Source organism: Leptonychotes weddellii, chromosome 7 (genome assembly GCF_054177405.1).
Source record: "Leptonychotes weddellii isolate Sample4059 chromosome 7, ASM5417740v2, whole genome shotgun sequence".
Lineage (NCBI taxonomy): Eukaryota > Metazoa > Chordata > Mammalia > Carnivora > Phocidae > Leptonychotes > Leptonychotes weddellii.
In genome coordinates, this window is record NC_138375.1 from 89,332,000 (window position 1) to 89,351,992 (window position 19,993).

Sequence of the window (19,993 nt, forward strand, 5' to 3'; positions counted from 1 at the left end):
TTTTTTTTTTTTAAAGATTTTATTTATTTATTTGAGAGAGAGAGAATGAGAGACAGAGAGCACGAGAGGGAAGAGGGTCAGAGGGAGAAGCAGACCCCCTGCTGAGCAGGGAGCCCGATGCGGGACTCGATCCCGGGACTCCAGGATCATGACCTGAGCCGAAGGCAGTCGCTTAACCAACTGAGCCACCCAGGCGCCCGATAAAATGGGATTATTAAACGTATGGACCACATAGGTATATGGTGAGGATTAAATGAGATTTTACCTGTAGAGTACTTTGAACAGTACCAGGCATATACTTGTTTTTATTATTACTATGATCTTGTTAAATAAGTGTGTCCTTTATTAATAACCAATTAATAATAATTAACAACTTCCTAAGAACTTATCACAGCAGTTTCCCTATTTTCAACACTAAGAACCTTTTACTATTTTCCCTCACTGGCTCCATGTTTCAAATAGTTTTATCTAGAGAACCAAATTATTTTTCCATCTTAACCACATACATCACTGCCAGTATCATGTCAAAATCCAGGGTTCTTCACCTAATATTCAATCAAAAATAAAAAGAATCCTGAGGCACCCTTACCCCAGCTAAAATTTAAAAAAATATGAACTCGAGAGACTTAATTTAGCATCAGTGGTGTGTATGTGCTGCGTTAGGTGACAAGGCATGGTTCACGGTCTCGAAGAGCTTAGAATTTAGCAGGACAAGAAGACAGAGTCCTGATACTATTTCAGGATAGGAAGAGGAGGAGAGAGTATGGTCTAGAGTGTGGGGAATTTTGAACAAGGAGTGATCTGAAAGCTACATAAAGTGTCATCATCCCTCTCATCTTAATCCCAAATATTGCCATCTCCGCATATCCCTCCTGAGGACACAAAAGTAGAACCTGCCCTTTGGGTTAAAAACTATTTCTAGGAAGCTTATTTATAAATACAAGTATGTTCTCTGCCAGACCCACCATCCGTCTGGTATAAGCCATCAACTGGTTTTTTTTAAAAGGTAAAAGGTCCTTAGGGCATAGGGTGTAAGACAAAGAGAGTTCGGCATTAAAGCCTGAGGGCCAGATACCTAATCAACCTGGTAAGCAACGCAGCTACCTGACTGCGGTGTGCTGTAGAGGGGCCCTTCTTCCCTGAGCAATCAGTGCATTTGGAATGACAACTGGTTAATTGGGACTGGGGTCCCCAGTGCCATGATCACAAATGCAAGCCCCAAACGTGTGCTATTTTGGCATCATCACTGCATTTGAAAACATGACTGTTGGGGTGGTTGTGACATGATCTGCAGCAGGAGCACCAACCACGACACAGAGGGCAGGCAGGCTGATCTTCAGCTTGGTGCTGTCAGTGTCTTAATGGTCCAAGAAACTTTGTATGGTAAGAAAAGCAGAATCTAAAACCCTAATCTATCAAACGAGAAAAATCATTATGAACACATGACTTGTAAAGGATTCCTTGGAGGGGAGTTGATTTCATGTCTGGAAGCAGAAATAATTACGATAGGACTGGAACATCCTGTTGTGACCACAAAGCAAGGATATTTCCAGTAATGTCAGGGACAGTGCTACAAGGACAAAGGCGCTGGTCCCAAAGAGCTCCCACTGACCAAAGTAAATCAATCCGATCCATCAGAGCAGAAGATACTAACCCTGGTGAAGTCTGTGAAAGGCCAGGAGTTCACAACAATCATCAAAAGAGAATGATACAAAGTGTACAGAAAGGAAATTGTAATACAGACACGGATAATTACTTGTACTGATTTTAGCAAGATGGGACATATTATTAAAATACAGGTGCTTTGGGCGCCTGGGGGGCTCAGATGGTTAAGCGTCTGCCTTCGGCTCAGGTCATGATCCCAGGGTCCTGGGATTGAGGCCCACATCGGGCTCCCTGCTCGGCGGGGAGCCTGCTTCTCCCCATCCCTCTGCTTCTTCCCCTGCTCATGCTCTCTCTCTCTCTCTGTATCTCTGTGTCTCGAATGAATAAATAATAATAATAAAAAAAATACAGGTGCTTTGTTTTTTCTATATCTGTCTATGGACCATACATATTTTTATACTATTTATATTACACTTACACCAAAAGAGTAAAAACCAGGAACTCCAAGCCAGAGTGTCATGGAAAACCAAGGAAGTGACCCAAGATAAGAAAGGCCTGAAGAACACACAGTGTATGACAGAAACATCCAGGGAAGAAGAGGGTCTGGCACTGACAATCGCATCATCATCAAGCAGACAGAGGATCCAGAAACATAGTCTGAGATGATAAATCAGCCAAATGAACAATCTACCGAAGAACAGTAGGTAGAGTCAATCCTTCATCTCGTGGGTGAGAAACCTCCAGAACGCCCAACCAATTTCACGAAAATATTCAAAAGGCATATATAAGCTTTTAATAATGTTAACAGATCAGGCCAATACATCATTATGACAGGACAACGGGTTATGTAACACTGGCCAAGTGAGACTTAGGCCGTAAATCATTTCTGGGGGAAGCGGGGTGGGCTGGGGGTGGGGACCAGAATGAAAATAAAAACCTACCTGGAAGCCATATACTGAAAATTATAAAGGTCTGACTGATGCCTGGTAGCCAGGGCCTGACTCACCTTGGGAAAAAGAAGCCAAACTGGGACCATGTTCTGCCTGACAACTGAGCGGTCAGAAGCCAGGTCTATAACCCGGGCAGGTGTGAAGGTCTTTGGTTTTTGGTGCCCTTATGATCATGTCAACTCTGGCTAAGTGTCAATATATTCTAGTCCTGGCATGAGTCAAAATTAGTGCATCAATAATTAAATGAGTGAAACTTGCAGTGTGGATCTTTCAGAATGGGTTTAAGTGTGTTAGCGTGTAATGATATATCCGGGTATTTCATCTGCCCTTAAGGTATATCTGACGTGTTCAAAATATCAGTTCTGCTAAAATTTTTCAACTAATTCCATCTTATAACCAATGTTTAAACATTTAACGGATGTTTTATAAATTGAGCAACGAACAACAGGCAAAAAGTGTTCTTCTTTCTCCAAGCATAAGCGCCCAGTTAAAAAATCATTAGCAGTAACTTGTTAGCAAGGCTCTCACTTCTTGAACTTGTTTCTTTTCATTGCAGACTTTCATACATTCCAAATGAAGCCACAAAAAGAAAACATGCCCTATACACATTTTAAGTGCAAATGCACCAAACAGTCATAATATATCGGTGTTGTGATAATGGGTACGTTAGCTAACTTTTCCTTTGGTATTTTTTTGGAGTTTTCCAATTTTCCCCATGATGAGAATTTATATTTTTTACTTTAAATAAGAAAAAGATAACAAACATTTCTCTGGAAAAAGAATGAGGGGGCGCCTGGGTGGCTCAGTCGGTTGGGCGACTGCCTTCGGCTCAGGTCATGATCCTGGAGTCCCTGGATCGAGTCCCGCATCGGGCTCCCTGCTCGGCGGGGAGTCTGCTTCTCCCTCTGACCCTCCCCCCTCTCATGCTCTCTCTCTCATTCTCGCTCTCTCAAATAAATAAATAAATCTTAAAAAAAAAAAAAAGAGAAAAAGAAAAAGAATGAGGTCACCTCTCACTGAGGTGAGTTTTTCTACAGGAAGCGAAGCTTGAGGATTTCCCCTGGGGCTGCTGTGCTGACCTTCACTGGCTGCATTTCACTGAGAACATCAAGCTGCACACAAAGGGATCAATGAGTGGCAGGCAACAAGACCAGGGTCAGAAATAAGAGTGAGAAGGTGAGGACCAGGCAGGAAAAATGGAAAGCAGATGCAAACAGGAAGCAAGGGCAAAACCCCAGAGGATCCTAATGAGGTTGGTAAGCCCAAATCAAGAAGACAGGGAGCAGAAGAGAAGTTGGTGAGGCTGAGAGCTAACATTGCAGATCACACCAGGCCCATGGGCTGGGGTAGCAGGAAGGTAGTGCCTGGGTACCTGGGGGATCTTTCCATTGGCTCCTGATCCATACTCAGAACCTCTGACCTGCCCAATTCCCTGTCCAGTAATGATGACTTTCTACACCAGCAATGTTGCTGTATCCCCAGCCAGGATATAATGGCCAGACATGTATGTGTTCATTTCCAGCATCACTTCTAATTATTCAGTGAGAGCGAACCCACTGTACTTATTAAAGGGCTCTGCTACCCAGCTCCCAAATGTGTCTTGGCCAACAGAGCAGAATATCAGCCTCATTTGAGTGACTGCATTCTAAACCATTGAGAGAAAAAATTTTGATAGACAAAAACTTTAGATATACTTGAGACTTCTCCATTCTATACCAAGAAGCAGCCATACAGTAAGTTTAGGACAGAGGAAAGTCTCCCAGGGAATGCTGTTTATTAAGTAAACAGTAAAGATCCTACCTAAGGTCAGATCTGGTGAGGGACAGGCTCAAGAGGAATCTGCTCCAGAATGATTAACAGTAATGGAGAGTTCCATGAGTAATCGCATGACTGAGAAAAACAGTCCTAGAAAAAATATCACACCAACATTCGCATACAAGTGGCAAGAATAAGAAATTGCCTGTTCTTCAATTACCAAGCTGCCGAAGTCGTTGTTGAAATGAACACAAACCGATTTGTAAGCCTCAGTGCAGTTCTATATAATTTCTGTGCAAGAAGAGTGACATCACTAGAAAGGAACTTAGCACACCATTTCTTTATAAGCAGCTTAACATTAACACCCCAGGTGTCGGTCGGGAAATCAATTTAAGCTTGTCCAAGATACTCCTAGAGCATGCCACAGATTTGGAGATTAGCACTACAATGGGTGGATATGATAATGACATTAACTAATGGGAGCTTGCTTAGCAGGTCACAAAAGCAGTACTAAGTGCAGTGTTAAGTGATCATTCTAAGCTCTGAAAAATATTTGACAAGGAATGTTGGGCAACCCATTTGAAAATATTCCTCAAGACAAGCACTTTTGCACAGAAAGCTTTTAGAAACATTGCTGGCATAATGATATACTAGCCACACATGAGGAGGCAGGCATAGAAGGGATCCCGCCCTCTACCCCATTCTAAATTACTAGAATAAAAAGAAAGGCACCTACATTTGGTCTGTATTTCTAGCAACTGTCATCTTCCAAAGAAATCTCATAAGTACTGATCAGGGGGAAAAGTCAAATTACATGATAGAATCAAAATTCTTTTCTAGTAGGCCAGCAGTGCAATGAATTATTGTAGAAACCTTTTCCTTTGGAGAGGAAAAGAGCCAGGAAGAAGTTAATATAAACCTCTACACAGAAGACTCTGCCAGGAAAATGACTTGTAGTGATATAAACACAAGGCAGACGTTCTAGAAGAAATTTAAAATTTAATGAGACATGAAGCCTTCCAGCCATTACCTGCGTGAATGCAAGATGACAGCCATAAACCGGATTTTTAAAATCATCTTTGTTACCATCTAAAAATAACGTTTCTTCCAGTCCAGTAAGATAAAAAATTATCTGTGAACTAGCACAATTTAAGCATTTTCAAAAATTAAGTTACCAAACAATTGCTTTAAATTAATGAATGATAGTATCTTGGGGTGCCTGCGTGGATCAGTTGGTTAAGTGTCCGACTCTTGATTTTGGTTCAGGTCATAATCTCAGGGTTGTGAGATTCAGCCTTGAGTCGGGCTCTACACTGGGCTGAAACCTACTTAAGATTCCCTCTCTCTCTCTTTTTCCCTTTTGCCCTCCTCCTCTCCTTAAAAAAAAAAAAAAAATGAACATATCTTGATTTGACTAACTCAAAGCAACTCTTATGCTTCTTCTTTACCCTCATGGTGCAAGTTCTATTGAGCAAAGGTCAAAAGAAACTATCCTTATATTGGACTTCTTTAGTCTATAATGAGAATTGAAGCAAAATGATAATTTAAGAATATCAAAATTAAAATGACCATTAAAGCTGTTCATTTGATGTATTTCGCTAGACTGGTAAACTAGATCACAACTCAAGAATATGAATATGGCAACATATTATGAGATCCCTAGAAGTTTCAACTTAAATTTTCTCATTATACTTATAGGTCTTTCATTAATTTTCTGGTATTCTGTTTTGAATTAGATTTAAAAAAATAAGGAAAAATATTTTTTCAGTTCAAGGATTGTACTTATGTGACAATTTAAAAAATTTGTGCCAAATTCTAAACAACCCAATCCAATAAAAATTTCTTCAGCTTATTTAAGTAACTTAAAATCCCTCTTCTAAAACAGAAACTACAGTTTCATTTAAATCTACTTCCTCGACTCTTAGTTGTATCTTTTTCCCCCACCTCAATGCATGAATGCAGTATATCATTCTCGGTATGTTTTTCCGGTCATAGACATCTGTTGTTTCTGGATAAAATATCTGGAAAACAAAAGAAACAATGTGTTTTATTATGTTCTGCTTTGCACAGTTACTTTAAATCTCCCAAATGATGCTACTTGGATTGTCTTTGCTGTATTTATTTAAATGTAGAGGAACCCCTCCGTTGTTGCTCCCTTTCGCTCTACAGGCAGACCCATTGGTGCATCTGGTCCCCTGACAGCATGCCTCCTAGTGGGCTCAGGAGATCGGGGGATTTCCAGGAGGCCACTGCCAGAAGGCTGCATCCACAAGGCTGGGTGGCAGTTTTACTCCACACGTGGTAAGCCCGGTCAGGCTGTGTTCTCTGTAGCAGGGTCATTCCTGTGACTGCCTACAGGTACCCTAGCCTGAGAAGGGTGTCCAGCGTACAGTGTTTTATTGTAACGTTAAACACCTAGCCTCACATTTGTGTATACAGGTATGCACACACACAACACACACTGATATTCTTTTCTGCTTGAAGGAATACATTTTACCAAATAAAATCTGGAAAGTAAATGAAGCATGAAAGAAACATTACCTATAATCTCACTTCCTAGATTGTTACCATTAGCCTTTTGGTATATTTTCTTCCAGTCTTTTTTCAATATGTGTCTCTTTTTATGTTTATGTCTGTATGTGAAAACAAAACTGTAATACTATAACCCCAGTTAGTATAGTGTTATTATAGTTCCATAGAAGATGACTGTTTTCCATCCCCTTCATTATTCTACTAGAATATTATTTCTAATAGATGTTTGTGATTCTTTTATTTTTTTGAATGATAATTTAAGCTAGTTCTCCAAGGCTGAACTTTTTTTTTGCCCCCAACTTGTTCCTATTAAATTTCACTGCAATGAACATCCCTGTATTTTCTGAACACCTGATCACTTTTTTGCATAAACACCTAAATATGTTTGAACACTGAGGCTTTTAATACACATTTACACTATTTTTAAACCTGAAACTAAAAGCTTGATAAGAAACAGATTTCAGAATAGGGCACCAAACTTCTCTGTTCCTAAGCACCAAAAAATGAATAATAAGCCTTGAAGCTTCTAAGAAAAAGATAAACATACTGGCATTGCTGGCTTTCAGCAGATATTTTATAAAAGTTGACATAAAAACTAAAATGACATCCTTTATCATATGATAGCACTTGATACTCAAGTGCAATTTTCTACTGGACATTGAAAAAAGCTGAGAAGAAAGCAGCGAAGTTTCCTCAGCCACAATGTAGAGCCACCGAGCGCTTAAAGAAACGTCTGCAGCCTAGGAAACTTCAACAATGAAAACTTCTTTTCAATGTTCCCTCAACCCCGTTTACAGTTACAGCGTCCATCAGAAGAGGATTCCCAGTTCAGAAGAACAGGTCTACTGGGGAAGCAGAACTGAACCCTACGGCTCCCCACTCCCTTTCTTTCAACAACTTTCTATATTTCTTTATATCTCTCTGTATGGAAATATGTATTTATAGAAATATTGTTTCATTTCTTTTGAAAAATCTTTATGAAATAGGACTTCTTTTAGCATAAGATGGGATCAATTCATAGAGTTGCCCAGAACATTTTATTCATCACCGTATCCCCAGCTAAGTTAACACAATGCTGAACACGGAGTAGGCACTTAATATTGGTAAATGAAGACATTAGTAGTGGTCAAATATATCCATCAATCCAGCACACTATTGGTCTCTCATCCCTGCAATGTAATGGATCAATCACTTAAAAAAAAAATCAGTGTTAAAACAGCATCTGCTACCATGGATCACTTATTTGGCCTAAAATTAAGGAAAACCTGGCCCAACACACACAATTTGATAAGGTTTAAATCAAATCTATGAAACGTAACAAAATTAGCCTAAAAGCCTCATACAGGAAAATCCTATTTGAATTTTTTTTCTTTCCTTATTAATCTGTTTACTACCCAGTTAGTACTTGCTAAATGACAATCTAGAAATATGAATTCTATGTTATAACTAGTGCCCAGATGGGAACAGCAATTAATGTTCTGGGCATTTTAGGAGAAGGGAAAGTAATGTGATTAAAAATGGAAGGAGAAATCAATATTGAATCAATATTGACTATTTTGAGATAAAATAAGCTGAACTAAATCAGGTATAAGCTCGAATAGATTGAAAAACAGGCCTTCATAATTTACATTAAGGAATTTTTTGTTTTTGTTGTGGTAGGGTTATTAAATTCAAACCTGGATTAATAATACCACCATCAACAAAGGTCTTACATCAGTAGCCTGTCCCCTTGCCTTCAAGCAGGATCACTCCTACATCACTTCTTCAGAACAGCTGTACATAATAAGCAATAGAAAGGAGTGAACTATTGATACCTACAAAAACCTGATGAATCTCGAGGGCATTATGCTTACTGGAAGAAAGTCAATCTCAATAGATTACCTACTTCTCAAAATGACAAAACCATAGAGATGGAGAATGGATTAGTGGCTGCCAGGGGACAGGGCTAGGAAAGGATGCCATGTCAAGACCTACTCCTCTGTGGTATCTGTATCTTAACCGTGCTGGTGGTCAAATACATTCATGGCATAAAACTGCATAGAAACACACACACAAAAATCAATGCATATATAAGTAAGGTCTGTAGTCTTGTTAACAGTAACATAACAATGTCAATTTATTATTTTACTACAATTACTAGATGTCACCACTGGGGGAAGCTAAATGAAGAATACACACAGATGTACTATTTTTGTAACTTCCTGTGAATCTAAAATTATTTCAAAATAAGAAGTTTAAGAAATCACTCTACAATTTCTAACAAATGTAATTATTTCCTCATTTTCTCTACTTGTCTATTTGTGTCTCAGGCTTAAGGGCACCCACTCGTTCAATTTAACAAGCTCTGAATATTTGCTGAGTTTTATTTGGCACAGCTATGTCAAGAGGAAGAGCTATAGTCCTCCAGCTTTTAACATTCAAAATGATAATATGATCTATAGTAATACTTTATAAAAATACCTTTGTCATTATAATGTACAGTGATACAATATATGGAAGTATAATACAGAATCTGAAGTTAAAAAGGAGGTGGCTATTTTAAATGAACTATCTACCAGCTAGAGCTTGTTCTGACCTTGTGAATTTATACTCACTTTAACCTAGCTGCTCTCCATCTGTGTACATACTTCATCCTGAGTTCCTGCCATATATTACTTTGTACAGGCCTTTCCATATTTCTGTGTAGTCCTCACATTTGTCGTGCCTGAGTCAAAAAGGCCGTCTGCCGCATTACCATATCTCAGTATGCCACATCTTTTTTCATAATGAGGTGTTTACATGACCCCTTTTGGCTTACCTTGGGTAGACCAATAGACTCCATTGCCCTTAACCACTGGACCGTATTATCTGTGTGTCGAAAATGAAGGCCGGACTTCTAGAGTAGGGATGGGGAGGGGGGAGAAGAAGGGACCACACGAAAAGTGAGTCATTTGTAACAACTTTTTTTCATTAGTGGGATGTTTTCCAACTGTATTTCTCTTAAAATAGAGTTATTAAATCATAAAACAACTGGAGACACAATAAAGAAGATTGGGCCATCTCAGCAACACTGTTTGTAATGGGCCATTCCAGTTTCCACAATTCACATATTTGAGGTAATTCTGAACTAGAATCTCAAAGACCGTTTAATGTCTAGCACATGCCTCAGGATGTTTGAGACGCGTGTGCACATGTACACACACATACACACACACAGTGTCAAGATTTTGGCAACTATGGCTGAGAAACCTAGCAACTTCAGGAAAAACAGGATTTTTAGAAGACTAAATGCCTTCGTCCTGGTTTCTGGTTCTGCCAAAACATTTTTTTGTCTGATCATGAACAGGATTTCTGTAGAAAACCTGGAAAAGGTAGAAAAATATACAGAAAAAAACAAAGATGGAAGCAAAAACCACCCCACAGTTCAGGGGTAATTTTAGTATCTCATCCTCCTATGACTTAATCCTAACCTTTGCCTGTGTAAAAAGTAAACCTTCAGTGGAAATGCTTTACAAGACCTGTTACTGTGCGTACAACGACGACGGGCTTTCTATGTCTTCAGCTCTTCTTTACAAACTTCCTCAGCTGCCATTTTTTCCCACACAGTCTGTAACTGTGGCAACCTTTCCTGTATCTCATCCAGTTTTATCAGGTACTGAAATGTTGAGAGCCTTAACACTACCTTGTATTTTTAATTAGTTAAATGAGTAGCATAACGTTATGCATTTTTAAATTTTAATATATGTAAAAACAGTAATTACAGCAAGTTTCATTATATAATATCCAGTAGTAGAGAATCACATTCAGAAAGCCTGGCTCTTCCCATCTTCTCTGACCTTCCACAATCAAATAGTTTATGTAACAGAAAATATTTTTGTTGCTGTTAGACTTATACTTTATGAAGTATAAATCAAATTAACATTAGACAAATGTTTATGCCTTTTTAATAGTGGTCAGACTAAACTCTTTGTGTCAAGCACTGTAAGTAAATTATCTCTGATTTTCAAAACACTCTGCAAGGCAATTATCATTTTCATTTTTTAGAGATGAAGAAACCTAGGCCAAAAAGATCAACTAATTTGCCTAAGGTCAAATAGGTGTTAAGTGGCTGAGCTGAGATTCAAGATGAGGTCTCTGAATCTGAAAACCTTTCTTGTGCTAACATTCCCTGGGGACAGAACACAGGACCTAATGATGGTGGATTATTCTTTAGATGGAAAAAATCAGCAATTCCTATGAAATCCATAGAGGGAGGAAATAGTGGGGGAGAGGGAAGGAGAGGGAAAGAGGCAGGAGAGGGAAGAGGGGCAAGGGGGAGAGAGAGGGAGGGGGAGTAGGAGGGAGCCCAGAGAATCAAGAGCCAGGTGGTACCGTCTGAGGGTGACTCAGCATAAACAACTTTTACGGAATACAAACAATTCTCAGACATAGCCACTCTGTGACCGTGGAGGGACAAGATGGAAACAATCCACAATCACATCAAGACAGAGAAGAGGACCCTAGGCAGCACAAAGTAACTAAACGTCCTGCTGTTCCAACTAAGATGAACAACTGTTTTGATGGATGACAGTCTAGTTCCCTTCTAACTTTTCACCTCCTAGATAAAAAGTACTGAAACACCACAGTGATCCTGCTTCCTGACAACTCCCCAAAGATAACTGGTCCTTGTTTCCCTAAATCCATATTAGAATCACCAGTACAAGCCCAACTCTACACTAAGCCCCTATTCTCTCCTGCTTATAGTCTCAGGGGTATGTTTGTTGTTTTTTTTTTTTTTTTTTGTCTTGCCACAACAAGTTTAATAAACCTGATTTTGTTTGACCCTTGTTTGAAGGTTGGTTTCCGGGCAGTCTTCGTCTGGTGGGCTTCAACAATCCAAATCATGAAACGGACACCCTTGTCCATTTGGTGGTCTTATTAGCTAGGTAACCTCAGGAAAGTTACAAATTTCTTTGAACCTTGGTTCTTCAGCCATAAAATGGGTATATAGTATGCTTCTTTGAGTTGAGGAGATGAATTGAGAATACACATAGAGCAGTTAGTTGCACAGAGCACCCTAAAAAGGCAATAAATATTAGCTATTATAATTATTATATGCTATAAGACCAGGCTTGCAACTTTTATTCACCTCAAGGTCAGAAAAAGGTTTAGCGCTTCATGTAAGAGACACTGAGAAAGGGAGGTTATCTTGGTCCTATTTCTGCAGTAAACAAAATGAGATTTCAAATCCTTTGTCCATTTTAAACATCTGAGGAATGCTGACTTCAGAATCCTATGGTGTACATATTTAAGAAAGTTCAGTGCGTGATGTGCGTTAACATCTTCAATTTATTTACTTCAATTAGAACAAAAAGTCTTCTAAACATTCTTATATCTTAGTCCAAAATAATCTTAGTCCATGATAACCACTTTCACCTTGTCTATTTTTTTTCACCAGTCCTACACATTCATACTAGACTAGGTGGCATGTCTATCGTCTTATTTAGGCAAGAGTTGTTCATGTCCATCCACCTAATTTCTTCCAGCTAGTGGACTAGAAAGTACATGCTGATTTTCTTCTGCTATTTCAGCAGCAAATAAGGTTATTCTAGCTTAAATTGAATAGATGAGGAATTACTGAAGTCTTCTCTGGATGTAACTTCTTACACAAGAGAATCAAAGCACTTTGGAACAATGAGGTAGCTTAGAAGCCAATAATGATTCTGATTTGCTTATTCTGTAGAGGATGAAACTGACAGCAGGGTCCAAGAATTTAAGATACTTGAATTGCTTTAACTGGTTAAGCTCAGGGTCAAGACCAGGTTGTAGGACTCCTGACTCCAAGTCCAAACAGATAATCTACTCAGTCTACTGGTCACAGAGCCTCACAACCACACCTCTAAGCTTCATAGTGCATGCACCTCCATCAGGCATTGTGCCAAGCACTTTGCATGGATGATCACATATTTTCCTCGCAATATCTCTACAAAGGTTGATACTATTATTATTATTATTACTACTACTATTATTATTATTTCCACTTTACAGGTGAGGAAACTGAGGCTCACAGAGGCAAAGTTAGTGAGGAAGCCAGCCTCTGAAGTATTTTGATTCTACAGCTCACACTACTAACCATTGTATATGCTCTCCCTACCTAACACTCACCTAAATAGTCAACATCTATTATAAGTCTACAGTTATCAATGTCGTGTCTGGAAAGATACTGTTTTCTGTCCTCATCAAGCTCCAGGAATGCCCTTCTTCCTCCCTCCTCCTCTTTCTCTTGCCCATCTTAACCACCTTGGGAACACGCACTCATCTTTCAAGCCTTCACCATGGAAGGCTTGGCCTTTTCACCACTCCACCCCCTTTAGACCTGGCACTCTGTCCTTAGTCACATCCCACTGTCCACACAGCCATATTCTCTTCATGGCCCTCCATCCATTTCTAATCCCTCTCCAGGTTGTTTTCCCTCTTGAATCCATTTACTTCTTGTCTACACAGGCTACTGTTACCTGTAACCCAGGCTGAGTTATACCCTTACTGGACTGCCTCCACCCTCATCCTCTAATTTATTTTCCACATAGCATTTATTTTCCACAAGCCATAATGCCTCTGTTTTACATTTCGGTGGCTTCCTCTGTAGTTACTTAGGATGAAGTCACATATCTTCCATCCTGGTCTCATTTTTCACAACTGTCCCTCACCATAGACTTTCAGCCACTCTGTTTGTCCAAGCTCTTTTCTTCCTCAAGTCTCTCAAAAACAGGCTCCTTGTCTCCTTGTCTCCAGACTGTCCTCCCTACTCTCCCACCCTTAAAGCTGCACAGGAATGATTTTCTTCTCATTCTTCCTGCCTCAGAAGTAAATGTTTCCTCAGAAAAGCTCATCTTCTGTCCATTGCTATCTGTCAGTAACACTGGCTTTAATTTCTTCCTTCATACACTCATCACAACCTACAACTGTTTATTTACTTATAGTCTGTCTCCCAACTCCCTAACTGCCATGAAATCATGTCTGCCTTGCTCACTACTCTGCCTTGAGTGCACACAACAGTGCCTGGCACATGGCCGGTGTTGATAAGCGCTGTATGGATAAATGAATTCTACCCCATATGTATTTCTATCATAGTAAAATTTTATCTTCTTTCCCTATATATGTTTTTTTTTTAATTTAGGGCTCTTAGAGTACTTGTTTTATTTATTTTTAAAGATTTTATTTATTTATTCATGAGACACAGAGAGAGAGAGAGAGAGGCAGAGGGAGAAGCAGGCTCCCAAGGAGCAGGGAGCCCGACGCGGGACTCGATCCCAGGACCCTGGGATCATGACCTGAGCCGAAGGCAGACGCTTAACCATCTGAGCCACCCAGGTGCCCTCCCTATAATTTTATTAAAATTTATTATATTATTTATCTACCATTAGATAATGGTTGATTATCTCAAACCCAAGTAATACGTAAGAAAAGAATCACCTGGGGTGATTATTAAGAGTGCAGCTTCCTGGGTCCCTGGCCAAGAGATTCCGCCTGACTCAGTCGTCTGGGGGTGGGGTGGACCCACGAGTCCACATTTTTAAACACACCCATCGAGTGTGGTCCTGCAGCAGGTTTTAGTATCACACTTGGAGGAAGAGTGTCAGACTCGAAGCACCCCAAGTATCAAATAAGCACAGAAGAAATGGAGTCCTTTGGCTTGTTTGAAACTACTGTCATTTGTTTTGTTTTGTTTTGTTTGTTTGTTTTTACCCCACAGCTATTTCCCTAGCACCTACCATGGGCTACATCCCTCACCATTCACTGAGGATAGTGCAAAGATGACACACACAGTCCCCGCTTTCAGGACAAGGCGATCTTTACAGTATACCGCGGTGTGTCCACGAGGGACAGGACCAGGAGCTGGAGCACACATGGCATGTCACACAGTCCCAGAACAGGGACCTGGAGGGAGTGGGAGGTGGACGTAGCCAGGGAAAGGATATTCGTCATTAGAAGGTTTAAATCTAATATCTAGGACATTTTTCTGACCTTAAAATAATGAGGGTTCTATTTAAGCTGGCAGACAAAGAGGGTGAGAACAGCACTGAAAGCTCCCATCTGCTTAACTCAGAGCCATTATTGCCCAAACTGAGGCCTTTAGAGTTCGAGGACAGAGCTCTTGCCTCAGAGACACACTGCTTAACAGGCTGCTCATATTTTATGGCTTCAGTCTAAGCAGAACCTGCTGTCAGAGCCCGTGCTCACTGAACTCATGGTTGCCAGAGGGCATATCCAGGGGCTGGGGCTGGGCTAACTAACATTCCCTTGTGTCTCAACGTCTTTGCTGCAGTCCCGTGATTTTCAGGGCTCCTTTAAAGGACCACAGGACGGGCTTTAGTCCTAAGGAACCCAAGAACAGGAAGCTAAGTCTCCTGTTCACTAATATTTGACTCTTCTCAATTTTGTAAAACGAATGAAATGGCCTTAAAATTTTATGATTACATGGCAACTCACTAAAAACTTTCAAAGACATTAGGCATTCTCAGAGATTTAATAAAAGAGGGGGAAAAGGCTCATTTGTCCAGTGAATCAAGAGAGGGGGAGTTTCCATTGGGCCTGTACTTCTTCCCACATCACAACTGACACCACCCCCCTCCCTCTGCTACACCTCCCTTTTCTCTGCCCTTCTCCTAGCATCATCCCTTCTTCCACGTATCTGTCCTCCAGGACATGATGGGCGGGGGTGGCAAACACAATACTTCTATCTCAGTATTTTGTTCAGGAATGTCATCACCTGCCTGGGCTCCACAGGTATTTCATTTTGTAACAAGAGACTGGAAATATTTCCCCTGTCTCCATCCCAAAGAGAAGCTACTGTTCATTCAAACAGTAGGTTCTCTGATGCCACGAGGAAGTGGTGCCTGTTTGAGTTGCCATGAGAGGGTCCACAGCTCAACTGGAGACACTTCTATTCAAAGGTGTATCATGTGCCAAGAAGAGAAAAGAGGTAGCCCACCCTCTCCTTGGAGGCTCACCATCCACTGACGCTCTTGCTGGCCTGATTCTCATTTCTGGCAATGTCAAAACAAAATACCCACAGCCCCCTTTTAGGACGGGCTGGAGCCCAGCCCAACTACACTTGAACTCTGTCATCAAATCTACATGGCTGTTAGTAGAAATAGGGCTAGAGCATGGAGCATGGTAATAACCATTATAGAAGCAATGAAGAAAGAAAAATCAGGCTGCAAAATGTGGACAATTTATTTTGTGTTGTGGGGATATAATTTTTTTCTGTTCTTTTATGAACTAAAAAAATATTTTTCAAAGTTAAATAAAATAATTTTGCCTGACTCGATCACTGATTCAGGTAAGCCTTATGAAAAGCTAACATAATGAGCTAAGACTCTAGGGAGGAACACATGACTTAATCAACTCAAAAGTACTTTAACAAACACATTTATTCCTACCATTATCCAAGGCAGAAACTTTTGCTCAGTTATCTTTTAGACGAGAATATGAAAACAGACTCATAAATGATGTCTTAATTCCTCTTGTCTATGGTTAGCCTAAATGATTACTCAAACATTTATTCTGAATTAAATCTACATTTTATTTTTTTAAAGATTTTATTTATTCATTTGAGAGAAAAAGAGAGAGAGAGAACACAAGCAAGGGGAGGGGCAGAGGGAGAGGGAGAAGCAGACTCCCCACTGAGCAGGGAGCCCGATGTGGGGCTCAGATCCCAGGACCCCGTGATCATGACCTCAGCCGAAGGCAGATGCTTAACAAACTGAGCCACCCAGGCGCCCCTAAATATACACATTTTAAAAGTAAATTTTGCTCATTTGTCAAGGGTCAACTGTATAATAAATTAAGAATATAAAGAATCACATTTCAAGGAAGCTTTAGAAATCCTGGCCCAAAGTAAGTGATATCTTACTCCAGAAGAGAATACCATGCACTTAAAAAGTCCTTTTGAAGACATATCTAATGGAGGGGTCTTTTAGTTGCTGCTTTCCTTTTCCTCCTTCATTTCTTAATGAAAAATGTCAAACATAAAGTTGATGAATAGTATAATGAACTCCTATGTACCCATCACCTAACCTCAACAATTATGAACTCATGGCCAGTCTCGAATCTCTCTCCATCCTCCTCCTGATTATTTTGGAGCAAATCCTAGATATATCCCTTTATCTGTCAATACTTAGACATGCGTCTCTCAAATAATCATATTTAAAGTCAAGACTGTTGTTTATTTTGGTCTTGTTTTCTCCCCACGTGTCCTCCCAAATTAGCCATGAAATAATTAAAACAAGTTGCATGCAAAAAAATTAGTCTTGTTTTATTTTAAACATTCAATGGAACAGAATTCCTACCTGACTATTCAGTGTTACTGCTCATTTGATCACACTGGCCCTAACTCTTTGGGGCCACAAGTTCAAGTCCCAGCTGGGTACTTTACTCCTCGATGAGAACAAGGGGAGTAATAAACTGCGTCGGTGGTGGAAAAAAAAAGAGGGGATAGAACGCCCTCATTTTTACATTCACTGGTGCTAATAAAAATGACTTCCATGAAGGAATAATGGAAGGGGGCTGGGAAGCCCGACAAATCAGACATGTCTCAGCCTCAGCCCAGAAATAGAAACATTCTGCTTTTAAAACTGCTGCTGCCTCAGGAATGATTATTAGCAGGCTTCAAAGACGAAGGACACCCCGCCTCCCATTCCACAAAATCCCTGTAGAAACACTAAGAGTAAACGCAGGGAAAGGAAAGGCAATACTGAACTTTCACTTTTAGATGGAAGCCAAAACCAATTAGATCTCAGTTACCTTATAACGCGTTTGTTCCACATCATAGATCTTTTTCTCTGATACCATTTTGGGGGCAAAGAACTTGGCTAACTTTGCAAGGTAAACTCCATTCCGGAGCCCTTCTTCCAGTTCAGTGGTTGGTGGCAATTCTTCAACTAAGCAGACTTCCATCCACCTAGAAGGATGAGAAAAAAAAACTTTCAAGTCATTCCAGTTGGGTCACTTTGTGTAGATGAAGAGACGCAGCATTTTGCTACGTGTGTTGGAGATATTAACAAACAGAGCAGGATCTGAAACATCTTTAGCTGTCTGAGATGGGAAGAGAGGACTTTCTGGGTGGGCAAGGATTCAGAATACGAGATGAAAAAAGGGGACTCAAAGCCCAGAGCCACTGAACTCACTTCCATGCCAGAGCCTGTCAACTTCATCTTTGCCTGAGTCGCAGCCAATTCTCTTTTGTGCCAAAGAGGAAAATGGCCAAACCATTTTGTATGGGTGGAATTAGTCTGCTGACATTATAGAAAAAAATAATTCCAAGTTTATAAACCCAGAGTGGAGGAGAGACTTGTAGGGCTGATGCCTGGGGGAAAGCAGAGTCCAAGGTACTATAAAATCTGTAGTTGCCTCAGTCCAGAAATGACTACCGGAAAAGGTAAGAAGGCGTGGAAAAGGAACATCAAAAATTCAGAATGTTTTCCTCAAATAATACACATTCCATTTCCCAATACTGGAAACTTACTACAACATTCTTACTTTTGGAGGGAAAATGCAGTATTTACTGAGTTATGAAAAAATATCTCAGAAAAAGATCAGATTAAATCTTAGGACACTGTGCCAATGTTGTAGAAAAAAAAAGCACCAAGGTCATTACGTGCTCAAGGACACGCTGTGGGAGGGGAGACTGGGCCAGCTCACATTTCACACCGGTGTGTCAAGAATTTGCCAGAGTTATGATGATAATGCTATTCCTATCCATTGTCAAGTAACTATTACCTACTGTAAGATCCAAGAGGCAGATGTGCAGGTGTTTAGTGAAGGAGCCCTCACCTCCCTGCCACTGATCCACAAATCAGGAACTATTAGTGTGAGTACCATCCCTCTATGGCCAGTCCCTGCCTGAGGATCATTCACACATCTACAGCTGATCCTATCAGCATTTGGCACAGAAGGACACTGTTCTGCAATATAAACAACTGATCCTGATCCAAGCAGTGAACACTGCAAAATATCCCAACTGCTTGTAGCTCTGGACAGCAGCTTTTAAAAGCTCAGAGAGTCCCTAATAAACAGTATTTACTGGCCACTTACTAGGCATCGTAAAATGTGGAATATATGAGAAAAATAGAAACATAAGCCCTGCCTTCAAAGAGCATTAGATATAATTGAAAACGCAATGAGATTCCAAGGAAAAACCACAGAACCACACAAGAAAGGTTATTATTCCCAATGCTACATGGTAGTGCTTAAGAATAAGGCTGGGAATAAAGGAGGGTAACTGGGTGATCACTGGACTTAATCAGGGAAAGCACTGAAAAGATGATGGGACCTGGATTTGGTCTAGAAAAACGGAGTATTTGCAAAGGCAGAGAAGCACCAGAAACTGGGGAGCGAGACAGACTAAAGGCATAGAGGAAACATGGGCTAACTCATGGAGAAAACCCAGAGAAGACTTTGGGCTTCTGGGGTTAGGGGGAGAAAGGAAATGAAGCTGAGTATATAAAGTTGGGCTCGGCAGGACCTAGCACCGGAGCAGAGCTGTTATCTGTTGCCACAGGAAGCAGGGAGCTCCTGGCAGCCTCGAGGCGAAGGAGTGACACGCTGACAGTGGTAATTAGAGAAAATTAATCTTGTATGATGGATGCCCCAAGACAAAGCGCTCTTTCAGGCCTTTTCCATTGTGAGGAACAGAGGGGCTGAATTAGATAGGAAGCAATGGGAAGGAGGGAAACCAGGAGACACGCTGAGGAAGCAAGAACAGGACTTGGTGACAGCTTAGAAAAGGAGGTCAGAGGAAAGGAAAACACTGCTGGCCAGGGCGAGGGGTCTGGTGTGAAGAGAGCTCTCTGCATGGGGATCCAACCCCATGTTAACTGTGTGCCCCCAAGTATGTACCGGAACCTCTTGGGGCCTGTTTTCTCCTCTGCTAAAGGGGTAGAGAGTTAGAAGGATGGGATGATCATATTTTTCCCAAACTTAAGATCCTAGGGGGAACTGTGAAACTGGGAGAATAAGGAACTGGTAGAACGAGATGAAGAACTTGGCTTTCACATATCACATACAAGGTGTATAAGGGGTATTTGGTTTATAGGAGCCTTGCTTCAAATTACTGAAGTAAGAGCACGTAGGCTTGAGAAATTCTTTAAGAAATCAATAATAATGTTGCTTTTTAAATAAAAATCTGGCCA

At 40.5% G+C, this 19,993-nt stretch overlaps 1 protein-coding gene across 1 annotated transcript in view; it reads right to left on the reverse strand.

Annotated features, from left to right (window-relative positions):
- IQGAP2 (IQ motif containing GTPase activating protein 2) overlaps nt 1–19,993 on the reverse strand; it is a 262,286-nt gene that overhangs the window by 105,315 nt on the left and 136,978 nt on the right. The window contains exons 3-5 of the mRNA XM_081825591.1: nt 17,607–17,763; nt 9,640–9,717; nt 6,255–6,331 (exon numbers count right to left, since the gene is read on the reverse strand). Of these exons, the coding sequence (XP_081681717.1) occupies nt 6,255–6,331; nt 9,640–9,717; nt 17,607–17,763 (312 nt within the window). The remainder of the gene's footprint in view (nt 1–6,254; nt 6,332–9,639; nt 9,718–17,606; nt 17,764–19,993) is intronic.